This window comes from Orcinus orca, chromosome 10 (genome assembly GCF_937001465.1).
Source record: "Orcinus orca chromosome 10, mOrcOrc1.1, whole genome shotgun sequence".
In the NCBI taxonomy this organism is placed as follows: domain Eukaryota; kingdom Metazoa; phylum Chordata; class Mammalia; order Artiodactyla; family Delphinidae; genus Orcinus; species Orcinus orca.
In genome coordinates, this window is record NC_064568.1 from 41359567 (window position 1) to 41387002 (window position 27436).

The window sequence follows — 27436 nt, forward strand, 5'->3', positions numbered from 1 at the left end:
CAGCATTCACAGTTCTATTTTTTTAACTTTGATGCTGATGAATTCAATGATCTCCTACTTTTTTTTTTCCCAAAATAATGGCTACCATCTGTTGAGCCACTACTAAGTGGCAATCAGTGACCAACATCCCGTCTGATCCATTCAATTCTGCAAGGTGAGATTGGTTTACATAAATGACATTATGCCATAAATATCATTCAGAATACTTTTTTATTCAATATGATGTTTCTGTTTTTGTTAATTAATTTATTTTTGCTGTGTTGCGTCTTCGTTTCTGTGCGAGGGCTTTCTCTAGTTGTGGCAAGCGGGGGCCACTCTTCATTGCGGTACGCGGGCCTCTCACCGTCTCGGCCCCTCCCGTTGCGGAGCACAGGCTCCAGACACGCAGGCTCATTAGTTGTGGCTCACGGGCCCAGTCGCTCCGCGGCATGCAGGATCCTCCCAGACCAGGGCTCGAACCCGTGTCCCCTGCATTAGCAGGCAGACTCCCAACCACTGCGCCACCAGGGAAGCCCCAATATGATGTTTTTGAGCTACAACTGTGCAGCTGTAGTAAATGTATTTCTGATTACTGCTTTGTCTTACTGTGTGTGAGTGTTCTGGCATTTATGTATCCATCTCCTAGTGACAGACACTTAGATTGTCCCCGATCTTTGCCGTCAAAAACAATGTTGGAGTGAGCATCTTTCCATCTGTCTCCTTATGGCCTATGCAGAGCTTCTCTGGATGAGGAGCCCAAGAGTGGAACTGCTAGATCAGAGGTATTTTCAGCCTTACCTTCTTCCAGGTTGTCCCTCAAATGCTACACCAGTCCATACTCCCACCAGCCTTGCCTCCAGGGTTCTCACTTTCCTCATTCTCATCAGCCCTTGGTATTATGACTTTCTAATTTTTGCCAAATACATGGGCAAAAAATGATGTCTGGCAGCTTTAATTTGCATATGCTATTGAAATCTCCTCATATTCCTAGAGCCATTCCAGACTTGAATTCAAAGGGCTGTGCAAAGGGCAGTTTCCATCCAAGAACAGTTAAACATTTCTGACAGATGTGTAGCTTTTCACCAGGTGACTTCGTGTATCTGTTGCTCCCACCAGCCCTGGGAAGTACTCACAGCAGATGAGACTCAGAGGGCTTAATGACTGACCCATGGGTCGTCCAGCCAGTTATTACTAGAACTAGGATGAGAATCAAGGTGTCCTGACCCCTCACCACAGCTCTTCCTACTCGACTGTGTTGTACCTGGAGCCCATCAGTAAGAGATGGCCTTTCCGCCAAAGTGCAGGGTTCAGATGTTTTTGAGAGAGCTGGGGATTTTGTTTGTTTTTGTTTTGTATATTTAATCAGCTTCATTGAAGTGTCATTCACATACAATAAAATGCACCCATGTTAAATGGGTGTTTCCACGAGTGTACACCAGTGTAACCACAACCCATCAAGATATGAAACATTCCTGATACCCCCAAAAGTTCCCTTGTAACCCGCCTTTCCAGGTAATCACCCACCTTCCCAGATAATCACCCACCTTCCCAGATAATCACCCACCCTGGCAACTACTTATTTTCTTTCTGTTGGTGTAAATTAGATTTGTCTTCCGCAGATTTTCCAAAGTTTTGTTCAGAATATGTACTCTTTTGTGTTACTCAGCATAACATTTGTGAGGTTCATCTATTTTGTTGCATGAATTAGTAGTGTGTTCCTTTTTATTGCTGACTAGCATTTCATTGTATGACTATATCACAATTTACTGGTCCCTTCACTAGTTGGTTGACAGTTGGTTGTTTCCAGTTTGGGGGTAAAATGAATAAAGCTGCTAAGAACCTTTAAATCCAAGTCTTTATGTGGAGAACAGGGCCAGGAGCAGGTGGAGGCAATCTAAGATGCAAAATTTAAGGAGGCACTCACTCTAAGGTTCAGGAAGTGCTAACTCTGCACTTCCATGGACCCGAGAGTGAGTGCCTCCTTAAATATCACACCCTTGGCTCCTTGCCTGCCTTACCCCGTCCTGGATCTGGTGAACATATATTTTTGTTGTAGAGGAGAGTGTTAACTGTAAACTAAGAGCTCAAGAGCAGAGCCAGAGTCTGAGTTTCTCAAAGTGTGACCTGAAGACCCCTCTTGCAGCCTAATCAACTGCTGAGCTCATTAGATGTGCTGACCCCCGCCCCACCCCCTTACCTACTGTATCAGAATGTGCATGTTTAATACAACATTAGTGATACTTACCTACACTAAATTTGTAAAACCACTGCCATGGGCAGTGGGTAATTGTTGAAGCTTTTTGAGCTAAAAATAGCAAGATTATAGCTTTTTTGTTTAACTTTGAAATAATTATAGATTAGCAAGAAATTATAAAAATAGTATAGAGAAATCCCACCTGATTCACTCATTTTCCTCCAGTGGTTACATGTTCCATAACTATAGTACAGTATTAAAAACGGGAGTTAGACACTGGTACAATGTGTGTGAACAGTTCTGTTCCATTTTATCACATATGTAGATTCCTGTAACCACCACCCCAATCAAGATACAGAACGATTCTGTCATCACAAAGATGTCCCTCCTGCTACCCTTTTATAGTCACAGCTGCCCCCACCATTCCTAACCCCTGGCAACCACTGATCTGCTTTCTATCTCTATGATTTTGTCATTTCAAGAATGTTATGTAAGTGGAATTGCTCAGCATGTGACCTTTTGAGATTGCATTTTTTAAACTAATCATAAAACCCCTGAGATCTCTGCAGATCATTGCATATACCAAAAGCTTGCTCCTTTTTATTACTAAGTAGTGTCCCATGGTATGGAATTTAGCCATTCACCCATTATGGGACATTTTGGTTGTTTCCAGTTTGGGGCTATAAAGAATTAATCTTCTGTAAACAATCATGTATTGGTTTTTGTGAGAACGTAAGTTTTCATTTCCCCAGGGTAGATGCCCAAGAGTGTGACTGCTGGATCATATGGTGTGTGTTCAGTTTTTTAAGAGACTGTCCTACTCTTTTCCAGAGTGGCTGTGCCATTTCACGTTTCCTACAGCAGTGTATGAGAGATCATTTCTCTACATCCTTGCCAGATTTTGGCATGGCCCCTGGTTTTTATTTTAGCTTTTCTAATAGGTATGTGGTAATATCTCATCATAGTCTTAATTTGTATTTCCCTCATGGCTAATGATGTTGAATATCTTTTCATGTGCCTATTTACAATCTGTATATTCTCTTCAGTGAAATGTCTCTCCAAGTTCTTTACCCATTTTTAACTGAATTGTTTGGTTTTTTTACTGCTGACTTTTGAGGATTCTGTATATATTCTAGACATGGGTACTTTGTCTGATATGCGGTTTGCAAATGCTATCTCTCAGTCTGTAGCTTATCTTAACAGGATCATTTGCAGAGCAAAGCTTTTTCATTTTGATGAAGTCTAATATATCTCTCTTTTGTTTATGCCTTTGGTGTTATGTCTAAGAACTTGTCACTAAGCTTTAGGTCCCCAATATTTTCTCCTATGTTTTCTTCTAAAAGTTTTTATAATTTTATATGTACATTTATATCCGTGATGCATTTTGAGTTAATTTTTATATAAAATCCAAAATTTAAGTTGAGGTTCTTTTTATTTACTTATTTATTTTCTGGCCTATGAATATCCAATTGCTCCAGCACCATTTGTTGAAAAGTCAGCTATCCTTCCTCCAGTGAATTGCTTTTGCACCTTTGTCAAAAATCAGATGGCCTTACTGGTGTGGGGCTATTTCTGGGCTTTCCATTCCCTTCCATTAATCTGGGTGTCCACCCCTCTGCCCATACTATGGTCTTAATTACTATAGCTGCGTAATAAGTCCTGAAATAGAACAGAGGGATTACTCCCATTCCTTTCTTCTTTTTCAAAATGTTTTATTTATTCTAAATCCTTTGCTTTTTATATAAATTTTAGAATAAGTCTGTCTCTGCCTACAAAAAATCTTGGAGGATTTTGCTAAAAATTTCATTATAACCATATATCATTTGAGGGAGAATTGACATTTTTACTATGATGAATCTTCCAACCCGTGAATATCTCTCCATTTATTTAGATCTTTTTTATTTCATCAGCATTTCATAATTTTCAGTGTACATGTTTTGTACATTTTGATGATTTATGCGCAGGTATTTCTTTTTGGAGAGAGAGATTGTAAATAATATTGTACTTTAAATTTTGCTTTCTGTGTGTTTATTGCTAATATATAGAAATACAATTGATTTTTATATGTTGATCTTATATCTTGCAACTTTGCTAAACTCACTTATTATCCTAGGAATTGTTTCAGTTTTGTTTTGTTTTTGGATATTTGGCATTTTCTGGGTAGACCATTATGCTATCTGCAAACAGGGACGGTTTTATTTGTCCCTTTCCAACCTGTACGCCTTTTATTTCCTTTTGCTTACTGTGCTGCCCGAGGCTTCCAGTACTATATTGAACAAGAGTGGTTAATATAGACACCCTTGCCTTGCTCCCAATCTTATGCGAAAACATTGTCTTTCAACATTAGTATTTTGTCAGCTGGTGTGTTTTTTTGTTTTTTGCGGTACGCGGGCCTCTCACTGTTGTGGCCTCTCCCGTTGCGGAGCACAGGCTCCGGACGCGCAGGCTCAGCGGCCACGGCTCACGGGCCCAGCCGCTCCACGGCATGTGAGATCTTCCCGGACCGGGGCACAAACGCGTGTCCCCTGCATCGGCAGGCAGACTCTCAACCACTGCGCCACCAGGGAAGCCCAACTGGTGGTTTTTAATAAGTATTTTTTATCAAATTGAGAAAGTCCCCCCAATCCTTAGTTTTTTCTGAGAGTTTTATCATAAAGAGTTGCTGAATTTTTTTTTAATAAATTTATTTATTTATTTATTTTTGACCGCATGTGGGCTTTCTCTAGTTGCGGCGAGCGGGGGCTACTCTTCATTGCGGTGCGCGGGCTTCCCATTGCAGTGGCTTCTCTTGTTGCGGAGCACGGGCTCTAGGCACGTGGGCTTCGGTAGTTGTGGCACGTGGGCTTCAGTAGTTGTGGCACACGGGCTCAGTAGTTGTGGCTTATGGGCTCTAGAGTGCAGGCTCAGTAGTTGTGGCGCACGGACTTAGTTGCTCCACAGCGCGTGGGATCTTCCCAGACCAGGGATTGAACCTGTGTCCCCTGCATTGGCAGGCAGCTTCTTAACCACTGCCCCACCAGCGAAGTCCCAATAGTTGTTGAATTTTGTCAAATGATTTTTCTGTATCAGTTGATATGATCATGTGGTTTTTCTTCTTTAGCCTTTTAATACAGTGGATTTCACTGATTAAGTATTGAACCAGCCTTGCATCTCTGGAATAAACCCCATATTCTATTTGCTAATATTTATTAAAGAGTTTTTTCATTTGTATTTGTGAAGGATATTCGTCTGTAGTTATTATATGTACTTTTTGGTACCATCTTTGTCTGGTTTTGGTACCAGGGTAATACTGGTCTCACAAAGTGAGGTGTGAAGTATTCTCTCTTCTTCTATTTTCTGGAAAGGGTTATGTAGAATGGGTGTTAATTCTCCTTTAAACATTTAAAAGAATCATCCAGTCAAATTATCTGGGCCTGGAAATTTCTTTCTCAGGAGTTTTAAATTATGACTTCAGTTTCCTTGAAGGGCTTATTGGGTGAGCCCTTTCATATTGGGTGAGTTTATTTATTTAGTTATTTCATATTGGGTGAGTTTATTTATTTAGTTATTTCATATTGGGTGAGTTGTGGTAACCTGTGTTTTTTGAGGAATTAGTCTACTTCATCTAAGTTATATAGATGTTCATACTATTTGATTATTATCTTTTTAAAAAATATTTTTATTTATTTATTTGGCTGCGCCAGGTCTAGTTGTGGCATGCAGGATCTTTTAGTTGCAGCATGTGGGATCTTTTAGTTGCGACATGCGGGATCTAGTTCCCTGACCAGAGATTGAGCCTGGGCCCCCTGCATTGGGAGTGCGGGGTCTTAACCACTGGACCGCCAGGGAAGTCCTTGGTTATTATCTTTGATGTCTGCAGAATCTGTAGCAATAACCACTGTTTCCTTCCTGATATTAGTAATTTGTGTCTTTCTCTTTTCTCGTTAGTCTTTCTAGAGGATATCACTTTTATTGATCTTTTCAAAGAACAGACTTTTTTTGTTTCATTTCTCTTGGGTTTATGTTTGCAATTTTATCAATTCTTCTCTTTATTTTTTCTTTCCTTCTACTTACTTTGAGTTTATTTTGCTTCTTTTTCTATGTTCTTAAGATAGGTGCTTAGATTATTTATGTGGGACATTTTCTCTTTTCTAATGTAAGCATTTAGTGCTAAAAATTTCCCTCTCAGTGCTGCTTTAACTGTGTCCCACAAAGTTTGATGTTGTATTTTCACTTTTATGCCATTCAATGTGTTTTTTTTAATTCCCCTTGAGTCTTGTTTGATCCTTGGATTATTGAAAACTGTGCTATTTATTTTCCAGTAACTCACTTGTTGAAGATTTTCGGGTACAGTAAGTTGGTTTACTATTTTTATTATATTCTTTTCAGCTGTTGATTTCATAGTGAGCGTGGGTTAGAAGGAGACCCATCTTTATCATTGAAGGAGTCCAGAACTTTGCCAGCCAACTTGTGTTGACATGGAAATCTATACATACACACACAGGAACACACAACCACACACACGCATGTACACACACACACCCATGGCATACTTATACCCACACCTAACCAGCAGAGCTCAAATTCTCATTTGCAAAAAACAAGGCTAATGGCAGAGACCATGGTAAGCAAAAAACAGGAAAAGGAAGCTGATTAGGAAGGGAAAAAAAAGTACCAACTCAGCATTGCATCTCTAAAAGAATTAGGCCAAACCAGAAACCTCCAGCAGAAATACCAGTGACATTTAAGGGTCTGAGTTGACTGTAGACAAGCTGAATTTCTTGTATGTTGGCAACCCCTGCCTTCTAAGTCAGCTTCTTCCCCACTTCCCACCATCACTGCCCCTATCACAACAAGGTCAGTCCAACTAATTCTGCTTCAGAAAACTGAAAGGAAAAAAGACACTACACTGACTACAATAGAATAGAAATTCCAGGAACTAAAGATGTATCAAGAAGAAAGCAAGCTATATCCTGCAAACCAATTCACTGTCTGACAGATGATAATACCCTCCTCAAATGACATGTGCTGAAAACCATAGACATATTGTATTTATGTTTATATGCAATATATGTAAATATATGTTTATGAAGTCGTTCCCCATCCATCTGATAACTATTTCTGTTTTCCCCCTTTTTTGGTTTCACTTCTTACATTTCAGTCTATCTAGAACTTCATATGGTTGTAACTTTATAATACATTGACATATCTGGCAGTGTCTAGTGTCCCTTAGCAGCTAAGCCATGAAACTGAATCTCTGGGCTCTTAGCTCCAAACGTGCAGTGACACAACTTCACCTCCGTGTATAAGCTAAGGGCACCCAATCCGTTTAGACCATCGTTTCGCAACCTCGGTATTATTGCCATTTTGGTAATTTTCTCTCATGGGAGTTTGTCCTGTTTGTCAGCATCCCTGGCCTCTACCTGCTAGATGTCAGTACCTCCTTCAAGCTGTGAGAACCAGAAATGCCCCCCAGACATCACAAAATTGCCCCCAATGAAAGCTGCTTGTTTAGACATATGCCTCCTTCCTTCCTGATTTGGATGCTTTACAAAGCCGTGATACTTGGTGCCATAGCAGCCATCTTGTAGTTGTGAGGAGTGATGCTACAGAGGCGCTGAGGCTAGTACAAGAGGTAGAAGGGGCCGTGGTTCTTGATGACATCGCCAAGTTGCTGCATCAACCCTAGCATTACCTTCCTGTGGAAAATTAATAGCTTCGACCACTTAAGCCTCTTCAGTCCTGTGCTTTGTCACTTACAGCCAAGAGCATCCTAGTGAATCCACGGATCACCTTATTCCTCTGCTTAAAACCCTTTACTAGTTCTCCATTCAGGATGAATTTCAGACTCCTGAGCTTAGCACCCAAGGGCCTTTGCCTCCCTCTCCTGCTCATCTCCCAGCACCCCTCTCGGCACACATCTCGTCTCGAGCCTAAGTTGAGTCCTTTGGCCCAGCCTCAAGACCTCCTATCTCCTGATGTTTACATTTGCTGATCCCCGAATGGCACATCCTTCCTCCTCTTCTCTCCCTGTTCAGTCCTACTCACCTTTCAAGACTTGGCCCATGTCCTCTCCTTCAGGAACTTTTCCCTGAATCTCCATGTGGTGATTTTGAAACATGGACTCCAAATTATTTGACACTCCTCCACTTGAGAGTGACTTGGGCAGGGATTTGGACCTCTGTGACTTTTCATACTCTGGACACTGAAGCAGGGTGCTAACTGACTAATCCAGGGGACCGTTATTCAGTGACACACGAGGCAATCTTCGTGATAAGGACGTGCAGTGCGTGAGATGAGCTAGTCAGACCTGAAGGCACTGGGCAACCCAACTCAACCCAGCCAGCTGATGCTGCTCATCTTTCCAGCCTCAAACCCTAGCGGTCTGCTTCTTCCACCACACGTCTCTCTCACTTCGAGTCATTGGGAGGCTCAGAATGTGCCCTACTGCATAAATGTTCCCCCACACCTGGCATTCAGCCCCCTTTCCCTGCATAACTCCTACTCATCCTTCAGATCTCCCTTTGACATCACCTCCTCTAGGAAGCCTTCCTTGCCTCTCCAAGGCTGGTATGCCCAGAGCCTGTCCCTCACATCACACTTAACACACTGTATCCTAACCACCCATTTCCACATCTGTGAGCCTGTGAGCATCTTAAGGGCAGGGAATGATTTATTCCTTTTTGAACCACCAGCACCTAGAATAATGCCAGAGCTTGCTATAAAAATAAATGTTCATGGCATGGTTGTGCCAGTGGTATGGCTGAACATGTTTTTCTCTTGTCCTCCATTCAACAAACATTTATTGAGATCTGACCCTGTACTGAAGGTACAGCTTCCTGCATTGCATCTACTGCCATCGTCCGGTTATTGAGCGCTCACTGGGCGTTGTCCTAAGTACCTAACTCATTCACTTTGTCTAATCCTCATAACAAGTCCGTGAGGTTGATGCTGTAATTATCTGCAATTCACGTGGGGAAACTGAGGTGCCAAAATTCCATGGGCACTGAATCCTGGAGTCCACGTTTGCACCCCTGCAGCCTAACTCTGGAGCCCGTGGTATTAATCTCTACACTGTCTGGCTTCCTTCGGAACCCCCCGGACACTTGTCACAAATGCAGAAGCCCAAGCCTCACCTGAAGAGCTTGTCTCTATAGGTCTGGGCAGGGCCTGGGAATCTGTATTTCCCACGAGCCCCACATAGTGCAGAAATGATGGCTGTGCCAAGGGCATCCAGGAGCGTCCGAGGCTCTGTGAGGTCTGGCCCTGATGCACCTGTCTCGCTGCCTCACGAACACATCCTGTACTCGCTCTTCTCCAAACTCTTGCTGCCTCTGCCAGGAACGCTGTCATGACGCCCACCCACCCACCCAAGTGTGCTTGAGGAGCACCGGTGGGAGTGAGAAGAGGGAGACCTTGCTGCTCAGGATGGGCTGGCAAAGCCCCAGGGACATCCGCACGCGGCCCCTTCCGGAGGCCCTGGAGAAGGTCAAGAGGCCTCAAGCCTCTCAGGCGTCTCTTTAGCCTGCGGTGCTGCCAGAAACGTCCAAAAGGCTCCATTCAGAACCCTGCACACCTTCAGAGCACACCCCCAGGGATTAGTCCTCTAGCTGCAACCCGTGTGGCCCTTGGAAGCTCCTCACAGACAAGTCCTGGTGATGCCAGCAGTGTTTGCTCTGCCTGGGACGGGACCAGCGGGGAGCGGGGCAGCAGTGGAAGCCGGGGCAGCCCTGGCCAGCGCCTGATTTCCCCAACCAGGCCTGTGCGTGGTCGGGTGGGCAGAGCAGGCCTCCAAGGAAAGGGCCTCTCCCCGGGAGTCGGTGATTTCACCGTCACAAAAGGTTGAGGGGGGCCATGTGACGATTTGGCAGTTGACCCAGAACCACTCAGCTCCCTTTGCTGCCTACAGAGCAGCCAGGCCTGCCCTTGGGGGATTTCCCAGCCATGTTCACATGGAAGCTCCCTTGAGTGGGCACCTCTGTTAAAGCACATCAAAGGTGACTTGCTGGAGAGTCAACAAGACTCTGGGTGATGACAGTCGTCAAGGGGCACGTAGAACGTGGGATGGGTAAAGGTGGGATAGAAAATCAGCATAGGGATTTCCCCCTAACCAATATTATAAGTTCTGACTATTGTGTAATTAAGCACTCTCAAATATAGAGGTCTAAAATAAGAGCCATTTTATTATATCTCATAAACTGTGACTCAGAAGCCTGAGCAGCACTCAGCTGGGTAATCCTTTTTCGTGTGGCGTCAGTGACGGTCCCTCGATGCCACTGAGCTAGGAGATGGAGGGCTGCTCCAAGGCAGCTTCCCTCCCAGGTCTAGCCCCGACGGAGAAGGCTGGAGAGCTGGGCTCAGCCAGAACTGTCAGCCGCTCCACATGTGGCCTCACCAGCACGGTGGCCTCATGGAGTTGGACTTCATAAACGGTGGTTCAAGGCTATCAATGAGAATGTTAGGGACCCAGCTGAAGTCCCAGAATCTCACTTTCACCACGTTCTATCAGTCAAGTACGTTACCAAGAGCAGCAACATTCAAGGAGAATGGAGTTAGACTTTGCCTCTCAGTGGAAGGAGCAGTAAAACATTTGCAGCCATATGTAATCTCCCATACTACAGACGAGCTGGGAAACACTTGCTAGGGTCCTTGTGAGGAGTTTTACTCCACATGTTTGTCAAGCTCCTAGTGTGTTCCAGGCTCTGTCCCGGGCACTGGAGAGAGAGAGCAATGAACAAGACAGAGATATGGTGCCTGCCCTCTGGAATACAGCCTAACAGTTACACAGTGCCTGGCATGTGGGAAGTGCCAGTACATGTTGGCTGCTGGTATTTTAATTGTTAAATGAATCATTATTGGTTAAAAATGATAAGCATAATAAGCATTAGCAGAGAATTGCTTTGAAGAATGACAAGGTGTAAAAGAACACAGGCAACGGGAGGGTGAAGTTAAAGCCAAGGAGGAGGGGTAATGAACTAGCGGGGGAGGGAGGAAGCAGCGTGTGTGGCCACCGAGTGCAGTGGGCAAGGGAAGCGTGCATCAAATGAGCTGGATGGGGACGGACCGCTTAAGTCTCTGAACTGGATGCCTTACTTCCATCCCTCCAGGTCTGCCTTCCACTTTCCTCACCCGCCTCTGCTTCTGAGGCTCCCCTGTATGGGCTGCATCAACAGTCTCCCCTGCCTCCCTGCTGGTGCCAGTAGAAGGCACCAGCAGGAGTTTGGGTGGAGGGGGGTGGGAGGAGAAAGAGGTTGGCGTATTTATTCTTCTGGCTCTCTCTCTGTTGGGCAAGTGGTGGAAGTGAATACTTCCTCTGCCAAAATCCACATCCAGTGTCCAGCAACCTTCTTGTAGGGCCCGTCTCACCAGGTCCTTCGGTGGCTCTTTCTCCTGTGCATTTAGCCCTGGGCTCAGTGGCAGCTGCCCACTCTTGCTGGCCCAGGGGTACTTCACCATCGCTGCTCGCATTCCCTACACCCTGCCCACACCTTTGTAAAAGTCCTTTCCCTGCATTGTCCTCAGTCACCCTCTTGAGAGGGCCACCTGTCCCTTTCTGGAATCCTGAATGATACCACTACACCAGCAAGGATAGGAATTTGGGACTTTATCTTTGGAGCAATTCTGAGAAAATGCTAACCTTCTATCCAGTGGTGTGCTGGTAAATCTTAACAACCAGCTCTCCAGAGGGAAAAGCCCTGATTCGCAGTGATTGCCAGATTCCAAGGTGTCAATACTTCCACCATGGTTGATTTCATGCTACTAATGCAACAGCAACCAACTTGTAAAATTCCTAAAAATGAAACGCACACAAGCTGGTATGAGCCAGCTCCAGCATACCTCTGCCCAGATCAAACACTAGCTCTAGTCTCTCCCACTAGGGCCACTCCAGCCAGGGGCTAGATGTTCCCACAGAGAGGTGGATGGGCCTTCTGGATGCTGTCAGCCTCCTCCCTCCTGAGCCCTGTGAATGTACTTCCCAGTGAAGCCAGGATGCTGTCTCCAAGGGCTCCCAAAGCTGCAAGACCTTTCATTTGCCCATGCCTGTGCCTGTTCTCATGTGCATGGGGCTGAGGCTCAAACAGAACCATCCATCTTGCTGGACTTGGTCCAATTAGATCATGAGACCCTGGGGATCTAGAGTCAGTGGTTCCCCTATTAACAGCAATTAATTCCCACCAAGAGCCCCACTCTGATGCTGATGCCAAAGACCTCTGATGCTGCCCTGGATCCCACTTGCCCACAGATGGGCCCAGACCCTGAATGTGATAACCAGGCCCCTATCCACATTGTGCTTTACCCAGAACTGAACTTCCCCTTCTGTATGTCGAGTCTGTATGAGGCTGGAACTCAATTCCATCTTTGTCCAGCCTGACCAGTGTTTTAGAACTTTCTGTTTAAGGCAAGAGCATGAACTTTTTTCACAATGAAACCAAATGTGAGGAAATGTGAAAATGTTAGTTTCAAATTGTGTCTTCATATTTAGGGAACAAACATTTGTTAAACACTTGCTATATGAGTCCTTGCAATAATTATCTCCCTCAGCAAGGAACAATTACACACACACACAATTGGACAATAAATCTGTAGAGAAAATTCCTAACTCCAAATAACAATATTTTAATCAAAACAACATGATGCTACAAGTATCCTTTCAGAATGAACAAAAGTTTTAAAGTTAGTGACACCTGATTTTTGACCAGGTATACACTATTTTGGAAATGTAAATAAATACAACCATTTTAGAGGTTCTAAATGGTAAGTATTTTGGCAGTACTTACCAAATGTAAAATGCACATTCCCTATGACCCAGAAAGGCACCACTTCTAGAAATCCATCCTACAGTAATTCAACACCAGTACATTAAAGGTGTATGTATTAGATATACCTTTAATCCCTGCAGCATTGTGATAATTTTAAAAATTGAAAGCAAACTGGATGTCCATTGACAGGAAAATAGGTAAATCCTGATACCATAATGCAGTGGAACACTTTCCAGCTGTTATAAAGAAGAAGACTTGGAAAGGCTTTCGTGCCATTTTGTTTAATGGAAAAAGGATAAATCAGTGTACATGATACGATCCCATTTTTGCAGTGAAGATCAACAGAATTGGAGCCTTCATACATTACTGGTGGGAAAATAAAATGGCACAGCTCTGTGGAAAATGATTTGGAAGTTCCTCAAAAAGCTAAACATGGGGTTACCAAACAATCCAGCAATTCCACTCCTAGGTAAATACCCAAGAGCATTGAAAATATATATCCATACAGAAATTTACAAGTGAATGTTCAGAGCAGCATTATTCATCATAGCCAAAAAGTAGAAACAACCTAAACGTCATTCAATTGATGACTGGTTGAAATGTGGCTTATCCATGCAGTGGAATATTATTCAGCCATAAAAAGGAATGAAGTACTGATACATGCTACAACATGGGTGAACCCTCAAAATATTATGCTAAGTGAAAGTAGCCAGACACAAAAGGTCACATATGATTCCACTTACATGAAATGTCCAGAATAGGCAAAACCATAGAGATAGAAAGTAGATTAGTGGTTGCCAAGAGATGGAGCGAGGTAGGGAGTAGGATTTTCTGCTGACAAACAAGCATGAATTTCTTTCGGGGTGATGGAAATGTTCTGAACTGGATGGTAATGGTGGTGTACAACATTGTGAATATGCCCCAAACTACTGAATTATACAATCTAAAATGCTAAATTTTTTATTACATGAATTATTTCAATTTAAAATAATAATAAAGCATTACTGGTACATTAATCAAGTATAATTTTTGATAAGATTAAAATACCACTTTAAAAAAATACATTATCTTTTATGATCCCTTCCAACTCCAAAATTACCTGCATCTATCCTTGGTGGAACCCAGGGGCTTAGATGACCCCTAAGCTGTGGACCCCACCTTCCTGTGGAGACAGGCTGGGTGACCAGCTCTTTTCCAAGTGACGAGTGACGTAGCCAGGTTCTACATGAGGTCTTGGGTGGAGTGGGGGGTTGGGAGCAGATCAAGCCAGGACGCCTAGTGGTGGGAAGAGGGGGGTTAGGAAAACTCCCTGTCTCTCCCTCTGTCTCCCTCTGAGACTCTGCACATTAGCCTTCCCCCACCTTCCTCTAGCCTACTGGGCAGGGTGGGTGTTTCGGTTTCTTTGCGCAAAATATGAAACAAAGAAGCACCATTTCTGCCTCAAGAAGCGTGTAAAGAGGTGCAGATATAGGTGAGTTCCTTTACAAACATTTCAAACATATGTTTTCCTCTACTTCTAATAGCCTACAGCAGGAGTTCTTAAACTCCCGGGTAGGTATCAGAACCACCTGGAGAGCAGGTAAATAATGCAGATTCCTGAGCCCTCCCTCCAGAGGCTCTGATTCCCTGGATCTGAGGATTCCCAAAAACCTGTATTGCTAAAAAGCAGGTCTGTGGACCGTGCTTTGAGTACAACTATCATATAATGCTTTGCTTTTCCTTGTGCTAAAGAAAGTGGAGGTGTTTGGTTGTAAGTCTCTATGTAAGGCATTGTTATTATTAGTGTTTGGGTAATTGAGAGGTGTATTTCTCAATCCAAATTATAATGTGGACCAGAAAGCTAAAGTTACTCTGTTAGAATTGAAGTGGGCTTCAGAGATGGGGTGGGAGAGCAATGACAGGCAAAGGGAACCAAACCCCTAGGATGTAACTCGGAGAGCTTTGGGGTTTGGCACCATTCTTCTTTCTGTGCCCAAGGCCTACCAGGCCCTGACTGGCAGCTCCTCTGAAATTTTGAGTGAATGAATCAATAACCAACAAAACACTGGAATGTTTTTTGTAGGTACCTGATATCCCTTTTATTTCTAGTTTGCTGAGTGTTTATATCATGAGTGAGTGTTGAGTTTTGTCAAATGCTCTTCTGCATTTATCAAAAAGGATCATATAGTTTTTGTCTTAATATGGTCACTTAAATTGATTGATTTTCAAATATTAAACCAACTTCATATTTCTGAGATAAACACTTGGTCATGACGTATTAACCTTTTAAAATATATTGCTGGGGCTTCCCTGGTGGCGCAGTGGTTGAGAGTCTGCCTGCCGATGCAGGGGACACGGGTTCGTGCCCCGGTCCGGGAAGATCCCACATGCCGCGGAGCGGCTGGGCCCGTGAGCCATGGCCGCTGAGCCTGCGCGTCTGGAGCCTGCGCTCCGCAATGGGAGAGGCCACAACAGTGAGAGGCCCACGTACCGCAAAAAAAATTTTAAAAAAAATATATTGCTGGATTTGATTTGCTAATGTTTGGTTAAGGATTTTTATGTCTGTCTTCATGAGGGATATTGGTCTATAGTTTTCTGTTGTTGTAATATTCTTCTCTGGTTTGGTATCAGGGCTATGCTGGCCTCATAAAACAATTTGGGAATTATTCCATCCTGTATTTCAGGTAGTTTGCCTAAGATCAGTATTATTTCTTTCTTAAATGTTTGACAGAAGGCACTAGAAAAATCATCTGGGACAGTTTTTTAGAGTTAACTAAATTACTATAATAAAGGTAGGACTATGTCATATCATTTCATGTCAGTTCTGGTAGGTTGAATTTTTAAGGAAATCTGTCCATTTCGTTTGTTGTTGAATTTGTTATAACTGATCATAATATTTCTCTGTTATTCTTTTAAAGTCTGTAAGATCTGTAGCAATAAGTACTCTTTCATACCTGCTATTGACAGTTCGTGTTCTCTCTCTTTTTGTTCTCAGTCTAGCTAGAGTTTTAGTACCTTTAAAAAATTTTTTTGCAGACAACCAGCTTTGGCTTTACACGATATGAAGGGTGCTTACAAACCCCCTGTTCCAAAATATCTCCAGGAAATCCCAGATATTTGTATCATTTCTGATTTCATTCTAAACTGTAAGCTTCTTGTAGGTAGAGTCTATTATGTTCATACTATATAATCCAGCATCTATCATAGCACCTGACATATGTCATTGGTCATTAAGGGTTGTTGTATTGAGTCAGATAAGCTCTTCTTTAAAATGTAAGTACCCAATTTCTAAATGTCAAAAAAGTAAGACCATAAGACATAGTCAGAAGCAGAATGGGTTGACCAGACTAAGTAAAGTGCTCTTAAAAATCCATAAGAAAAACAGTGTTATCCTAAGTAGAAAAATGAATAAAATCCATAAACACTAAAAATAAGAAACAGAAGTGGACAGGAAACATGCAAAAGCATACGTATCCCTCTCTAGATATCAAAAGAATACAAAACAAAACAACCATATTAATATTTTCAACTATCTTCACTTTTGTGTTTAGAGACACAAGTTGATTTAACTACCTAAAATAGGATACATTTTGAGACTGCACCCTCACCGCTATTTTTCCTCCTGTCCCAAACCAGGAAGTGGGAAATTATTTCTCCAGTTCTCCTCCTCAGAATACAAGGTCATAAAGCCTGGGTTCCAGTCTTGGCCCTCCTTGCTGCTTCCTGGCTTTATAACATTGAGAAGGTCATTTTACCAGTCTGAACCTGTCTCCTCTTCTATAAAATGGAAATGGTCACATCTTAAGAGAGAGCGTTGCAGGATTAAGGGAGCAGTTGAGTATAATGTGTTAGCACAGTGCCTGACACATAGTGGATGATGAGAGTTCTCTTATCTGTTTCAGGCAGCTGCTTCATCCAAGTCTCCCATCCTTCTCTGAGGCCCTGCAGCTTCATTTGCCCCTCTCTCAGTGAAATTTCCAGGTCTTCAATCTTTTGTCTCCTTGGCCTTCTAGTCTCACTATTTCTTTTTTTAAAAAAATTATTTATTTATTTATTTATATTTTATTTTTGGCTGCATTGTGTCTTCGCTGCTGCACGCAGGCTTTCTCTAGTTGTGGCGTGCGGGGGCTACTCTTCGTTGCGGTGCGCGGGCTTCTCGTTGCGGTGGCTTCTCTTGTTGTGGAGCACAGACTCTAGGCATGTGGGCTTCAGTAGTTGCGGCACGTGGGCTCACTAGTTATGGCTCACAGGCTCTAGAGCACAGGCTCAGTAGTGTGGCGCATGGGCTTAGTTGTTCTGCAGCCTGTGGGATCTTCCTGGGAAGGCGGATTCTTAACCCCTGCACCACCAGGGAAGTCCTAGTCTCACTATTTCTAAAATCTCACTAGCACAGAGGATTAAATCAATTTGACCATATGTTTTCTTAGCTACTCCCCTCCTATTGGACACTTAGGATTTCCACTTGCTTGTAAGATACTCTGTAGACCAAACTCCCAGATGATGAAGCTTTCTGCTCTGAGAGTTAATCCTCTGTGTTAGTGGGGATTTGATCTCCCAGATGCTCAACATTCACTGAAGTCTTGAGATGATTTCATAATTGGATTTACGTGAGAGAGATGTTTGCTCCTTTTGTGTCCTCTCCTTTTGGACCAGTTCCTGGAGACAGCAAGTTTCCTGAAACAATCCTGCCATCAGGGTTTGTACACTTTACGGGAGGAAGAAAAGGAAGGAGCAGAGGAAGGAAGAAAGGAAGGGAGGGACAGAGGGAGAGGAGAAGGAAAGGCGGGTGGGCATAGTAAATTCTTAGTAGATATTTGTTGAATAAATGAAGGAATGACCCTGGGATCATTAGTGCTGTTTTGTAGATGAGGACCCGAGGTTCAGAAAGGTTAAAAAGCTTGCCCAGGAACGTGATATTGGGCCCCACCTTTGATCTCAGGTCTTTGAATCCAGTTCCACTGTCTTTCTCCTATACCTACTGGGACACTGGTCTAGCTTAGTGTTACTCAAATGACAGTCTTCAAGAAGGGAAGGGGCTTATGACATATTGTAAGTTAATGTGTCACTTCCTTCAAGAAAGTCTTGCTAAGAAAAAATGCTAACCAGACTAAACAGCATGCTTAGTGACTTCACATTTTGGCAAAAGTTCCTAATTTCCTTATAAATAGTTCGCCGCCCAGTAGCTGGAACATGGACTACACTTTTTTGTATCATGGGTCCTATTGCTCTCTAGCCTAACCACATGGCTTTGAACTCCATGTCTGTATCACTTCAGATGCTCTCAGCGTCTGGATGGAGCCCTCAGACATCCCGGAGACCACCACCCCTTTTGAGTATGATCCTCAGAGCTTTCTGTGTGAGAAGAAGACCTTTGTCTTTGCCACCTTCAGCACCACCATCCTGTACTGCCTGGTGTTCTTCCTCAGCATGGTGGGCAACAGCCTGGTGTTGTGGGTCCTGGTGAAGTATGAGAGCCTGGAGTCCCTCACCAACGTCTTCATCCTCAACTTGTGTCTCTCAGACCTGGCGTTCTCCTGCTTGTTGCCCGTGTGGATCTTGGGGTACCACTGGGGCTGGTTGTTGGGAGACTTCTTTTGCAAGCTCCTCAACATGATCTTCTCCATCAGCCTCTACAGCAGCATCTCCTTCCTGACCATCATGACCATCCATCGCTACCTGTCTGTGGTGAGTCCCATCTCATCGCTGCGTGTCCACACCCTCCAGCGCCGCGTGCTGGTGACCATAGCTGTGTGGGCAGCCAGCATCCTGTCCTCCATCCCCGATGCCATCTTCCACAAGGTGTTCCCTTCGGGCTGTGATTATTCAGAACTCGAGTGGTTCCTAGCCTCAGTCTACCAGCACAACATCATCTTCCTTCTCTCCTTGGGGATTATCCTGTTCTGCTACGTGGAGATTCTCAGGACCCTGTTCCGCTCGCGGTCCAAACGGCGCCACCGGACAGTTAGGCTCATCTTCACCATTGTGGCGGCATACTTCCTCAGCTGGGCTCCCTACAACCTGATCCTGTTTCTGCAGACACTGTTGAAACTTGGCGTCATTCGGAGCTGCGAGGTCAGCCAGCAGCTGGATTATGCCCTGCTCATCTGCCGCAACGTTGCCTTCTCCCACTGCTGCTTCAACCCGGTGCTCTACGTCTTTGTCGGGGTCAAGTTCCGCAGACACCTCAAAAGTCTGCTCCGGCACTTCTTGCTCTGCCGGCAACAGGCACCTGGCCTTCCCCTGTCACCTCACCCCCCAGGTGCCTTCACCTATGAGGGCATCTCCTTTTATTGAGAGGGAGTTTGGTGGAGCAGGTGGCGGTAGACAGAGGAGCCGGAGGAGGTGGAGCTGAAGGAGAAGCAGGGCAGGAAGGAGCATAGAAGGCACAGCTCTGGGACACGCTACCACTGCAGCGACGGGGGTGAAAGAAGTACATTACGTCAAGGGGTCCTATATGCCCCCTCTTCTGCGGAAAATTTCCCCATCTGGAAATTTTATATTGCCATCCAGAAAAACGTTTCTTAGATTTTGAGAAAATCTTTTAGCATTTATTCTTTCATTCAGACATGGATTTCTTATCCTTGCTTAGTTCAGAAGGCTCTAAAATAGGAAAGCATGCCCTGAAAGGAGCATCCCTCAAGATGTTATGAGGGTCTGAAATTCAACTGTGCAGATGTAGGCTGCTGGCAAGACGGTCTCTCCCCTCCCTGACGGTAGGGCTGTCCCAGCTGATTTTGGAGGGGGTTGGCTCCGGATGGGGCTCTCTGCAGAACAAAAGTAATCACATCCTCAAATAAGCACAGTCAAAAGGAAATCTGGACTCTAAAAACCCGCAGCTGGACTCGAGACATGTTCTGTATCATAGTTCCAGTTGCTAGCACGTGAACCGGCACTGGCATATTTAGTCTATAATCTTAAGAATGAGTGCGATAAGTGCCATCTTCTGCCGGCATTTATTTGGAGGATGTAAAAATGAATGAGATGCAGACGCTACCCTCCAGGTGCCAACAGTCCAGCTCTGAAGCCCAGATAACCAAACACCTACCTTGATGAAGGCATCCAGAGTTGAAGATTCCTCCAGCATCGCCTCCTCTCCAGCTGGGTATTGAGCTGACATTTCCGATTCATCATGTTCCATCTAAAATGTTCTCCCCCTCCTGGTTGATGGTCCCAGCTTCCCCCCAAAACCAAGTTATCTTTGAGCCCTGCATTTCCTTCCTCTCCACTCCCACTCCCACCGCCAAGTCCTGTTGATGTTACTTTCCCAGTGTCTCTCACATGCCTGTGGCTTCGTCCCCAAACCGCCTCACTTCCTCTGCACCTTCCTGCTGCTCATCTCTTTCCCCACCAAGCGTCCTCTGCATTGACATCAGGGTGCTTCAGAACCCTCAGTGGCTCCACGTTACATGGCAAATAAAGCCCAAACACCGTAGGCTTTATTTGCATGTAAATAAAGGCCCCTACGATCTGGTGCCAACTAACATTTCCATTCTTTCTAATTTTATTCCAACCTAAGCCCCCACCCCCCAAGCAGCCTGGGATCCAGCCACAAAAGGCCACGGGTCCTCTCCCAGATACCCTTTTCCCAGTCTCCTCTGGGCCTTTGTCATGCTGGGCCTTCTACTCCCTAACCTACAAGCCCCAGCTGAAATGCCAGCTCCTTCAGGAAGGTGTCCACAACCTGTAAATCAGAAGAGCACTCTCTGGGTTGCTACAGCACTCCGCTTGTTCTCTCTAAAATAGTATTTGGCGCTCTCCAGCATGTCGTAGTTACACCTATGGGTGTCCTATCTCCCTGCCCCATCACACTGCAGACTGCCAGAGAGCAGGAACCTGGTCTTGCACCCTGCCGAGCAGTGGACCCTGGTGTTCTATCACTGTGTACTGAGTGGGAGAAAAGAATGATAGCTGTCATTATTCTTACAATTTATGCTCTTTGTGAGAGCCACGCTCATGTGACATATTCTACCTTGTTTGCCCAGGCTGCTGCTTTATAAATATTAACCTTTCTTTGCTAGTCTCCACTCTCAGAGCACGTTGCTTATCTCTCTCTGTGGCATTGGGTAAACTTGCCCTTGCTTTTTAGTTAGTGGTACACATGCCTGTCTCTTACACTGTCCCAGAGCTTCACATCCAAGGACATAGATAAAAACCACCCTCTGAGCTTCCCCATACCCCACAGACCTGGTCTCAATCTGTGAACCTGATTCAGCTCTGGAGAGGGGCCTTTGGAAAAGCTCCCCATGTGATTCTGACATGCACCCCAGTTAGGAACATTTGGCTGCAACTCCTTGAAAATGGGAATTCCAGAGTCTTCCACAGTCCCTTGAGCAGGACTTTGCACTCAGCAGGCACTCAATACATGCTTGTTGAATAAAGTAGCTACTAATAGAGCCCTCACCTGGAGCCTAGAGAGCTGGTAAAGCATTTTCCCCTTCACTTCCTGCTGCAATTGATCAATGATCTATTTGCCCCTGGGCAGCCAGCCTTGAAGGAGTTTGAGCTGACTGGGGAAGAGTGAGGGTCTAGTTTTAAGAATTAGGCCTGTAGCACCTGTTGGAGAGGGCTGGGTAGTGCACCCTTGAAGGGATAAAACTCCTGTGGACTTATAGCCAGTTGGTGGGGCCATCACTCACCACAGAAGAAAGGAACAGCAAAAGGAAAGACAGTTATGGGGTCAGAGCTAAGCCTATGAGCTTCTGGTCAGGCTAATCATTCTGCACTCCTTCAAATTGATATTATTACAATTTTATTCAACTTTTGTTCAGAGGGCGGGCTGAGCCCAGGGATCAGAAGAGCTGAGGACTCCACTGACACACCCACTTCGCCAAACCAAAGCAGGTTTTGAGCCCACTCTTCTTAGAAGGCAGGTTTGGGGAGCTTGTATCCCTACAGAGCATGCATGCCCTCACTCCACCGTCTTCTCGCCCCATCCCATTCCTTTACATCCCAAGATACTTACCTAAGTATTCTTTTCAACACATATAGCTGTATCCCTGGGAGCACTTCATCAGTACAATCACATTTGTCTCTTTGCATTTCTAGTGATGTTTTGGCATCCCTAGTAGACTAGCTCCCGGGGTAATCTTTTTAATCCAGAGTTTTCTCCTAATCTAGCTCCTTGGGAATCCAAGGGAAGAGGCACAGAGAAGGAGAGGGATGAATGGGAAGATGGAGGGGCATCCGTCCTACCAGAAAGGGAACCTGGGCAGGACTGCTGAAGGAAGCAACCCACAAGCTGCACCCCAGTGACCACACCCCACATTTGTTGACCACACTCTGCATGGACCACAACCTCCTGCTTTCCCCTCCCCCTACCCACTGAAACCACTGCTCAACCTCAACTGGACCATTGTGGGCCTATCCCTCCTACTCCAGTCAAAAAATGGTGCCCTGGACCCGGTGCTGCAGACCTCCTACCACTCCTGGAGCATAAAAAATCCACAGCAGCTCTGAGGGAAGATCCTCTTCACAGCATTTCCACCTCCACACTCTCGGACAAAATCAGCAAGAGAGAAACCTTGCTGATCTCTAAATAGGAACATGCCTGCAAGCCTGGGGCAGCCCCAGACCTCAGATGACCCAAGCCAGAGTGGAAGTTCCTTGAGGGCACAAACCCCATGTTGCATGTCTAGAACCTCCCTCAGTGCCCAGCAATGTTTGTGGTTGGTTGAGTAAGTGGATAGGAGACCATCTTTTTGACTCTTTTCTACCTCTGTTTCTTCTTCTCACACTTGCTTATGTCTTCCGGTCAACACCAGGCACCACCCCAATGGGCTTCCCATGAGCTCTTCTCTTGGGCCACCAGCCCGGACAGTGCCTGGTTTGTTGAACTCGCGGCTTTCATTTATGAAACCTGCCTGTGACGGGACAAATATGAATTATTCTTAAAATCATCTCATAAAAACAGAAAGCATCACTGTATCATATATGCAAATAAAAGATTAGCATGTACTGACTTACCTCAGACTGGTTATGTTCCCTTCATTTCTACCCAAGATCATTATTTAGGATTCTCAAAAGTTCTCTGCTTATGAAGGATCTGGGTTAAGATCTTGGGTGAAAGGAGTGATACAGAAGGAGGACTGGAGATAAAGTGTCAAACAAGCCCTGTGTGGGTCAGGATGGTAGGAAATTGGCTCCATTCAGGCCTTAGGTGAAATTGTCCAGGAGGCCAAGTCTGTCTTGAGAGCTCCTAGCTTCAGCTTTCTGTCCCTATCTCTCCCGTGGTCTGGCACCTATGTTTTCTGCCTTCAAGTCCAAGGTTTTTTCTGTCTCGTGACCCATGGTGCCTGAACAAGTACCTTCCAAAGATCAACCCTCCAGCCAGAAGGAATGATACCACTTCCTGCTGGGAATTTCAGGCATCCTGAAAACTTGGTAGGATATATTTGGCAGGTTTGCAGGGGATTTTGGTAAGGGAAAGAAAGTTATCCTAAATCCTCACCAAGTTATTCCGAGTACAGAGCTCCCCTCTCCACCTTGGGGTCAGCCCAGATTTTAGGTGTAGGGTTGTTGCAATCCCCCCACATCCCACACCCCTATCCCCTCCACAAAAGAGTGTGGCTAGAAGGACCAAAGGATGACAAAGGTGGCCTGCCTGGCTCCTTGACTTTATCATTTCAGAAAATCAGCCTTGGGAACTTCCCTGGTGGCACAGTGGTTAAGACTCCACGCTCCCAGAGCAGGGGGACCGGCTTCGATCCCTGGCCAGGGAAGTGGATCCCACATGCATGCCGCAACTAAGAGTTTGCATGCTGCAACTAAGGAGCCCTTGAGCCGCAACTAAGGAGCCCACCTGCCACAACTAGGATCTGGCACAACCAGATAAATAAATTAATTAAAAAAAAACGTACTAAAAGAAAAAAGAAAATCAGCTTTGAGCATCACCCACAGTTAGAGAGAAGACATGGGCAACAGATGGCACGTGGAATTGGATGGTTGCGGGGAGTAGAGACGAGGGTGGGGGTGAGGGAGGGATATGTAGACCTCCAGCAGGTCCCTGGCCACTTTTGTAGAGGGCCTGTTCCGGGCCCTGTGCAAAGGCTATGGGAGGGCCACGTTGAGGGGAGTGAGACCACAAAGCGCCACTCTCAAGTTGGCCAGCCTCTGGTCATTCCTGTGTGGGGAAAGATTTCCATAGGATTACTTTTGTCCCAGGGAATCTTGGCCCTTTTTCCAGGTGACCTGGATGAACCCTCTTGACTGAGAGAGAATGACCTGGCTTGATTGTCCACACAGCTGGGAACGGACACCTTAAATGTGTCATTAAAATTATTCCAAGGCACTTTGCAGTGAACTGTGGGAGTCTGGGGAAGGAAGTACCCACCTGTGTCTGTTCCCTTGGCAGGGGGACTCAGTTTTAGGGGGACTGCATTTCAGGATGAATGATTTCCCTTTGCCATCTCCTTCCCCCTCTTCCCTTTTCCTTTCATTGTTTCCATCCCAACAGGAGGGATGGAAATCACTTCTCCCCAGCTCCCACAAATTGACTATTCCATTCATCTAACTCACTGCCTTCTCTACAACTAACTCAGAAAAGATGGCTAATGAGATGCCATAGCCTAAATCTATTTCCTTTCCTGAATTATTCTACCAGATAACTCCCCTCTTTGTGCATTTGTAATGTTTGGGCCATGGCTCCTGACTGGACACCAACAGCTAAGTCCTGTGAGGTAGAAGGGTGTTTTGGAGTCCAGTCATAGGCTGAAGTACTCCAGGTACTGTTCCTCTCCTCTCTTGTGACCATTCATTACTAATGAGTGCATTTTGTTCTATTGAGTGCAGCCTCAGAGTGCTTCACAACGTATAAATAGAAAATGTAACTTATAAATAGAAATTGGGCAGAGAGTAGGGAGGTTAGGAGTGATAGTTCATTCATTAACACATAGTTTTTGAGCAGTGATTTTTAAGCAGGTCCCTGTGTTAAGTAGCAAGGGGGATGAAAAGATAGACCATTAGGCCCAGCAATATATAATGCTTTTTATTTAGCCCGATATATTAAAACATTATTATTTCAACATGGAATCAATATAAAAATGTTAATGAGCTATTTTACATTCTTTTGGAACTCAGGTGTATTTTGCACTTACAGCACATGTACAATTCAACTCAAACTAGTCACATTTCAAGTTCTCAAAAGCCACACGTGGACAGCACTGCTTTCAGGATCCCAGACATACGATTTGTGGACACACGTACTCCCAGGGATTGCAAGGGTTAATTTAAAGCCGGCTGCCGCCATGGAACCAGTGGGCGTTGTGAGCATCAGCTCTGCGGAGCATGCCGGGAGTTGTAGTCCGCACTCTGTCCGTGGGGTCCGATGGGAGTTGTAGACAGAGGCCCTGTGGAGCATGCTGGAAGTTGTAGTCTGCGCCAGTCTGCGGAGGGGTCTGCGTATCATGGCCGCATACACCGCGCTCTCGTACTCTTCCGCTTGGCAGCAGAAAGTTTCGGTTCTGTCCCAGCGTGGACCCACGAGCGCGTAAGTGTTGCGGATGGCCGTCCGGACTCATGGGGCACCTCTAGTTGCTGTCGTCTCCGGAGCGGAGAACTTCCCTCCAGGCGCGGCTTGTCACCTGTTGCCCTTACCGCCTCCGCCCTTATGCCGGGTGTCCCACGGACTCTGCCGGAGCCCTTGCCCAATGCCCTTGCCCAGCGGGCCTAGGAAGCACCTAGGGCCGGTGAATCTGACCCTGGAACCCAGGCTGCCTCTGGTAATCAGTTAGAAAGACAGACAGCCCCCCTCCCCCCTCCGCCCAAACACCAGTTCCAAAACACCCGACGGCCAAGGATCCCACATGTGTGGTCTCAGAACAAGTCTTGGAGTCTTTAAGCACAGGAGGGACAGGTCCCCGAGTTTCTGCTTGCATTGTCCAAGAAGCCGATAACCTGAAGAGGCGTATTTCCTGGCTCAGCTGGGCCGGGACAGCCCAGACCTTAACTTTGCAAAACTCCAAGACTTAACTTTGCCCGGGTCTCTCCCCTCTCGTAAGGGGACGGTTTGTTCATCCTGGGCCAACCGGACTTCGGCTAGGGTCCGTGATATGAAGAACCTAGGCCGGAGGGTGTAAGGGGAGGGCTGAATTTTACTTTTCCTCAGAAAAGCATGTGTGGTTGACACCTTAAACACGTGGCTCCCAGATAGTGCACTTGTGTCATCTGATGCCCCTTATCACTCTTCACAGTTCCATCCGCTGCCCCCCTCCAGAGCAAAATAGAGCACTCTTTGAAACTACCGGTGTTGGCCGCAGCCTCTCTGTCCCTCTGCCTGTCTTACCACAGCAGTTTCCTTTCCCAACAGAGAAATGGGTCAGGGGCTCTTTGAGGGCAGAGGATCAGGCGTTAATCTGCTCACTGCTCTCCTGCCACTTCCAGCCTTGTGCTCTGTAGCAAGCTTAACTCCCCTGCCATCTGCCTAATGCGGGCTGCTGGGTATTGTAGCTGGGGAAGAGCTGTCACGCTGAGGTTCTGCTTTCAGTGGCTCCCACCCCTCTGAAGTGGGCCCATGTTGAGTAGGTTCCACTTGACCCTCCCTCCCTTGAGAGCTACTGTTCAGAAATTATTGAATGCCCTGTACCAGTTATGAGCCGTTATTATTAATCACCCTGGAAATCAGAGTTAATTGTCTCAGTGATGGGACGGGGCCTTCTTTGATTAAAAGAACGTGAAAAGGCTTTAGGAAAAAGATTTTCTGTTTCTGCTAAAAGTGTTCTTTGCGTAATGCTTCATTTAGTTTTTAAATTTGGGAAAACATACAGAATCATTGAAAGAATTGTATAGAGAACATATACCCACCTGTTAGATTCTACAGTTAATATTTTACTCCAGTTATTTTTGTGTTGCTTTAGAGTCGATCCTCTAGCTACTCTTTGGATGGTCTTTGCTCCTTGTGACTGGTTTTGGGACACCAGCATGGGTTCAGGAGCCATGCTTTTAACCTGGTCCTTCTGGGATGGAATGGCCCCCACAGATGTTTGTGACAAGAGGAACCACCCAAAACAGCACAAGATCAGAGCAGTTGGTAACTTTGTCCCATGTTGGTCACTGAGACTGTGGGCTGCTGCCTCTAGAACATACAATAGACACTCAAGAATGGCAGTCCCCGTCTTCCCTTTAGGGGAGAGGCTTGGCTAATGGGTAACCTGCATTTTCTGGTGATTCCAAGGACAGCTTTGGTGACTCAAAACCAAAGTGTCTTTAAACCTGAGGCAGAGGAAGCGTATTGTCTAGCTGTGGTGTCATGGTGAAAATCACTGATAGGAACTCAAAGTCTGGAGCCACATTCACTAGCCAGCCCAGGCAGCAGAGCAGGTAAGATTCGTTAACCAGAGGCCGTCTGTGAGCAGAGATGATTCGAGTTTGGCCTTGTGAACATCTGTTCACCTAGTGGATGGATGTCATTGTGTTGCTCAAAAGATAAACAATATTTCCTGTTTGTGATCTCAATGCCAGATTTTTTTTTAAGCTTTTGATTGGTTTAATAGCCTCTGTTTGAACACCTAAATCAATCAGTAGGGTGGGTTTGGAACTGTTTCCATGGGTC

At 45.4% G+C, this 27436-nt stretch overlaps 2 protein-coding genes across 5 annotated transcripts in view; both read left to right on the plus strand.

Moving 5' to 3' along the window:
• Positions 1 to 22846, plus strand: part of XCR1 (X-C motif chemokine receptor 1) — a 32105-nt gene extending 9259 nt beyond the window's left edge. The window contains exon 3 of the mRNA XM_004283846.4: positions 18167 to 22846. Within this exon, the coding sequence (XP_004283894.2) occupies positions 18167 to 19185 (1019 nt within the window). The 3' untranslated portion in view covers positions 19186 to 22846. The remainder of the gene's footprint in view (positions 1 to 18166) is intronic.
• Positions 22847 to 25216: 2370 nt separating this feature from the next.
• The window catches only part of FYCO1 (FYVE and coiled-coil domain autophagy adaptor 1), an 85835-nt gene continuing 83615 nt past the window's right edge, over positions 25217 to 27436 (plus strand). For 2 of the 4 annotated variants that reach the window (XM_033413202.2, XM_033413203.2), the window contains exon 1: positions 25217 to 25375. The gene's annotated coding sequence lies outside the window, so the exon portion shown is untranslated. The remainder of the gene's footprint in view (positions 25376 to 27436) is intronic. The other 2 variants (XM_033413205.2, XM_049716288.1) reach the window with 2 other exon arrangements.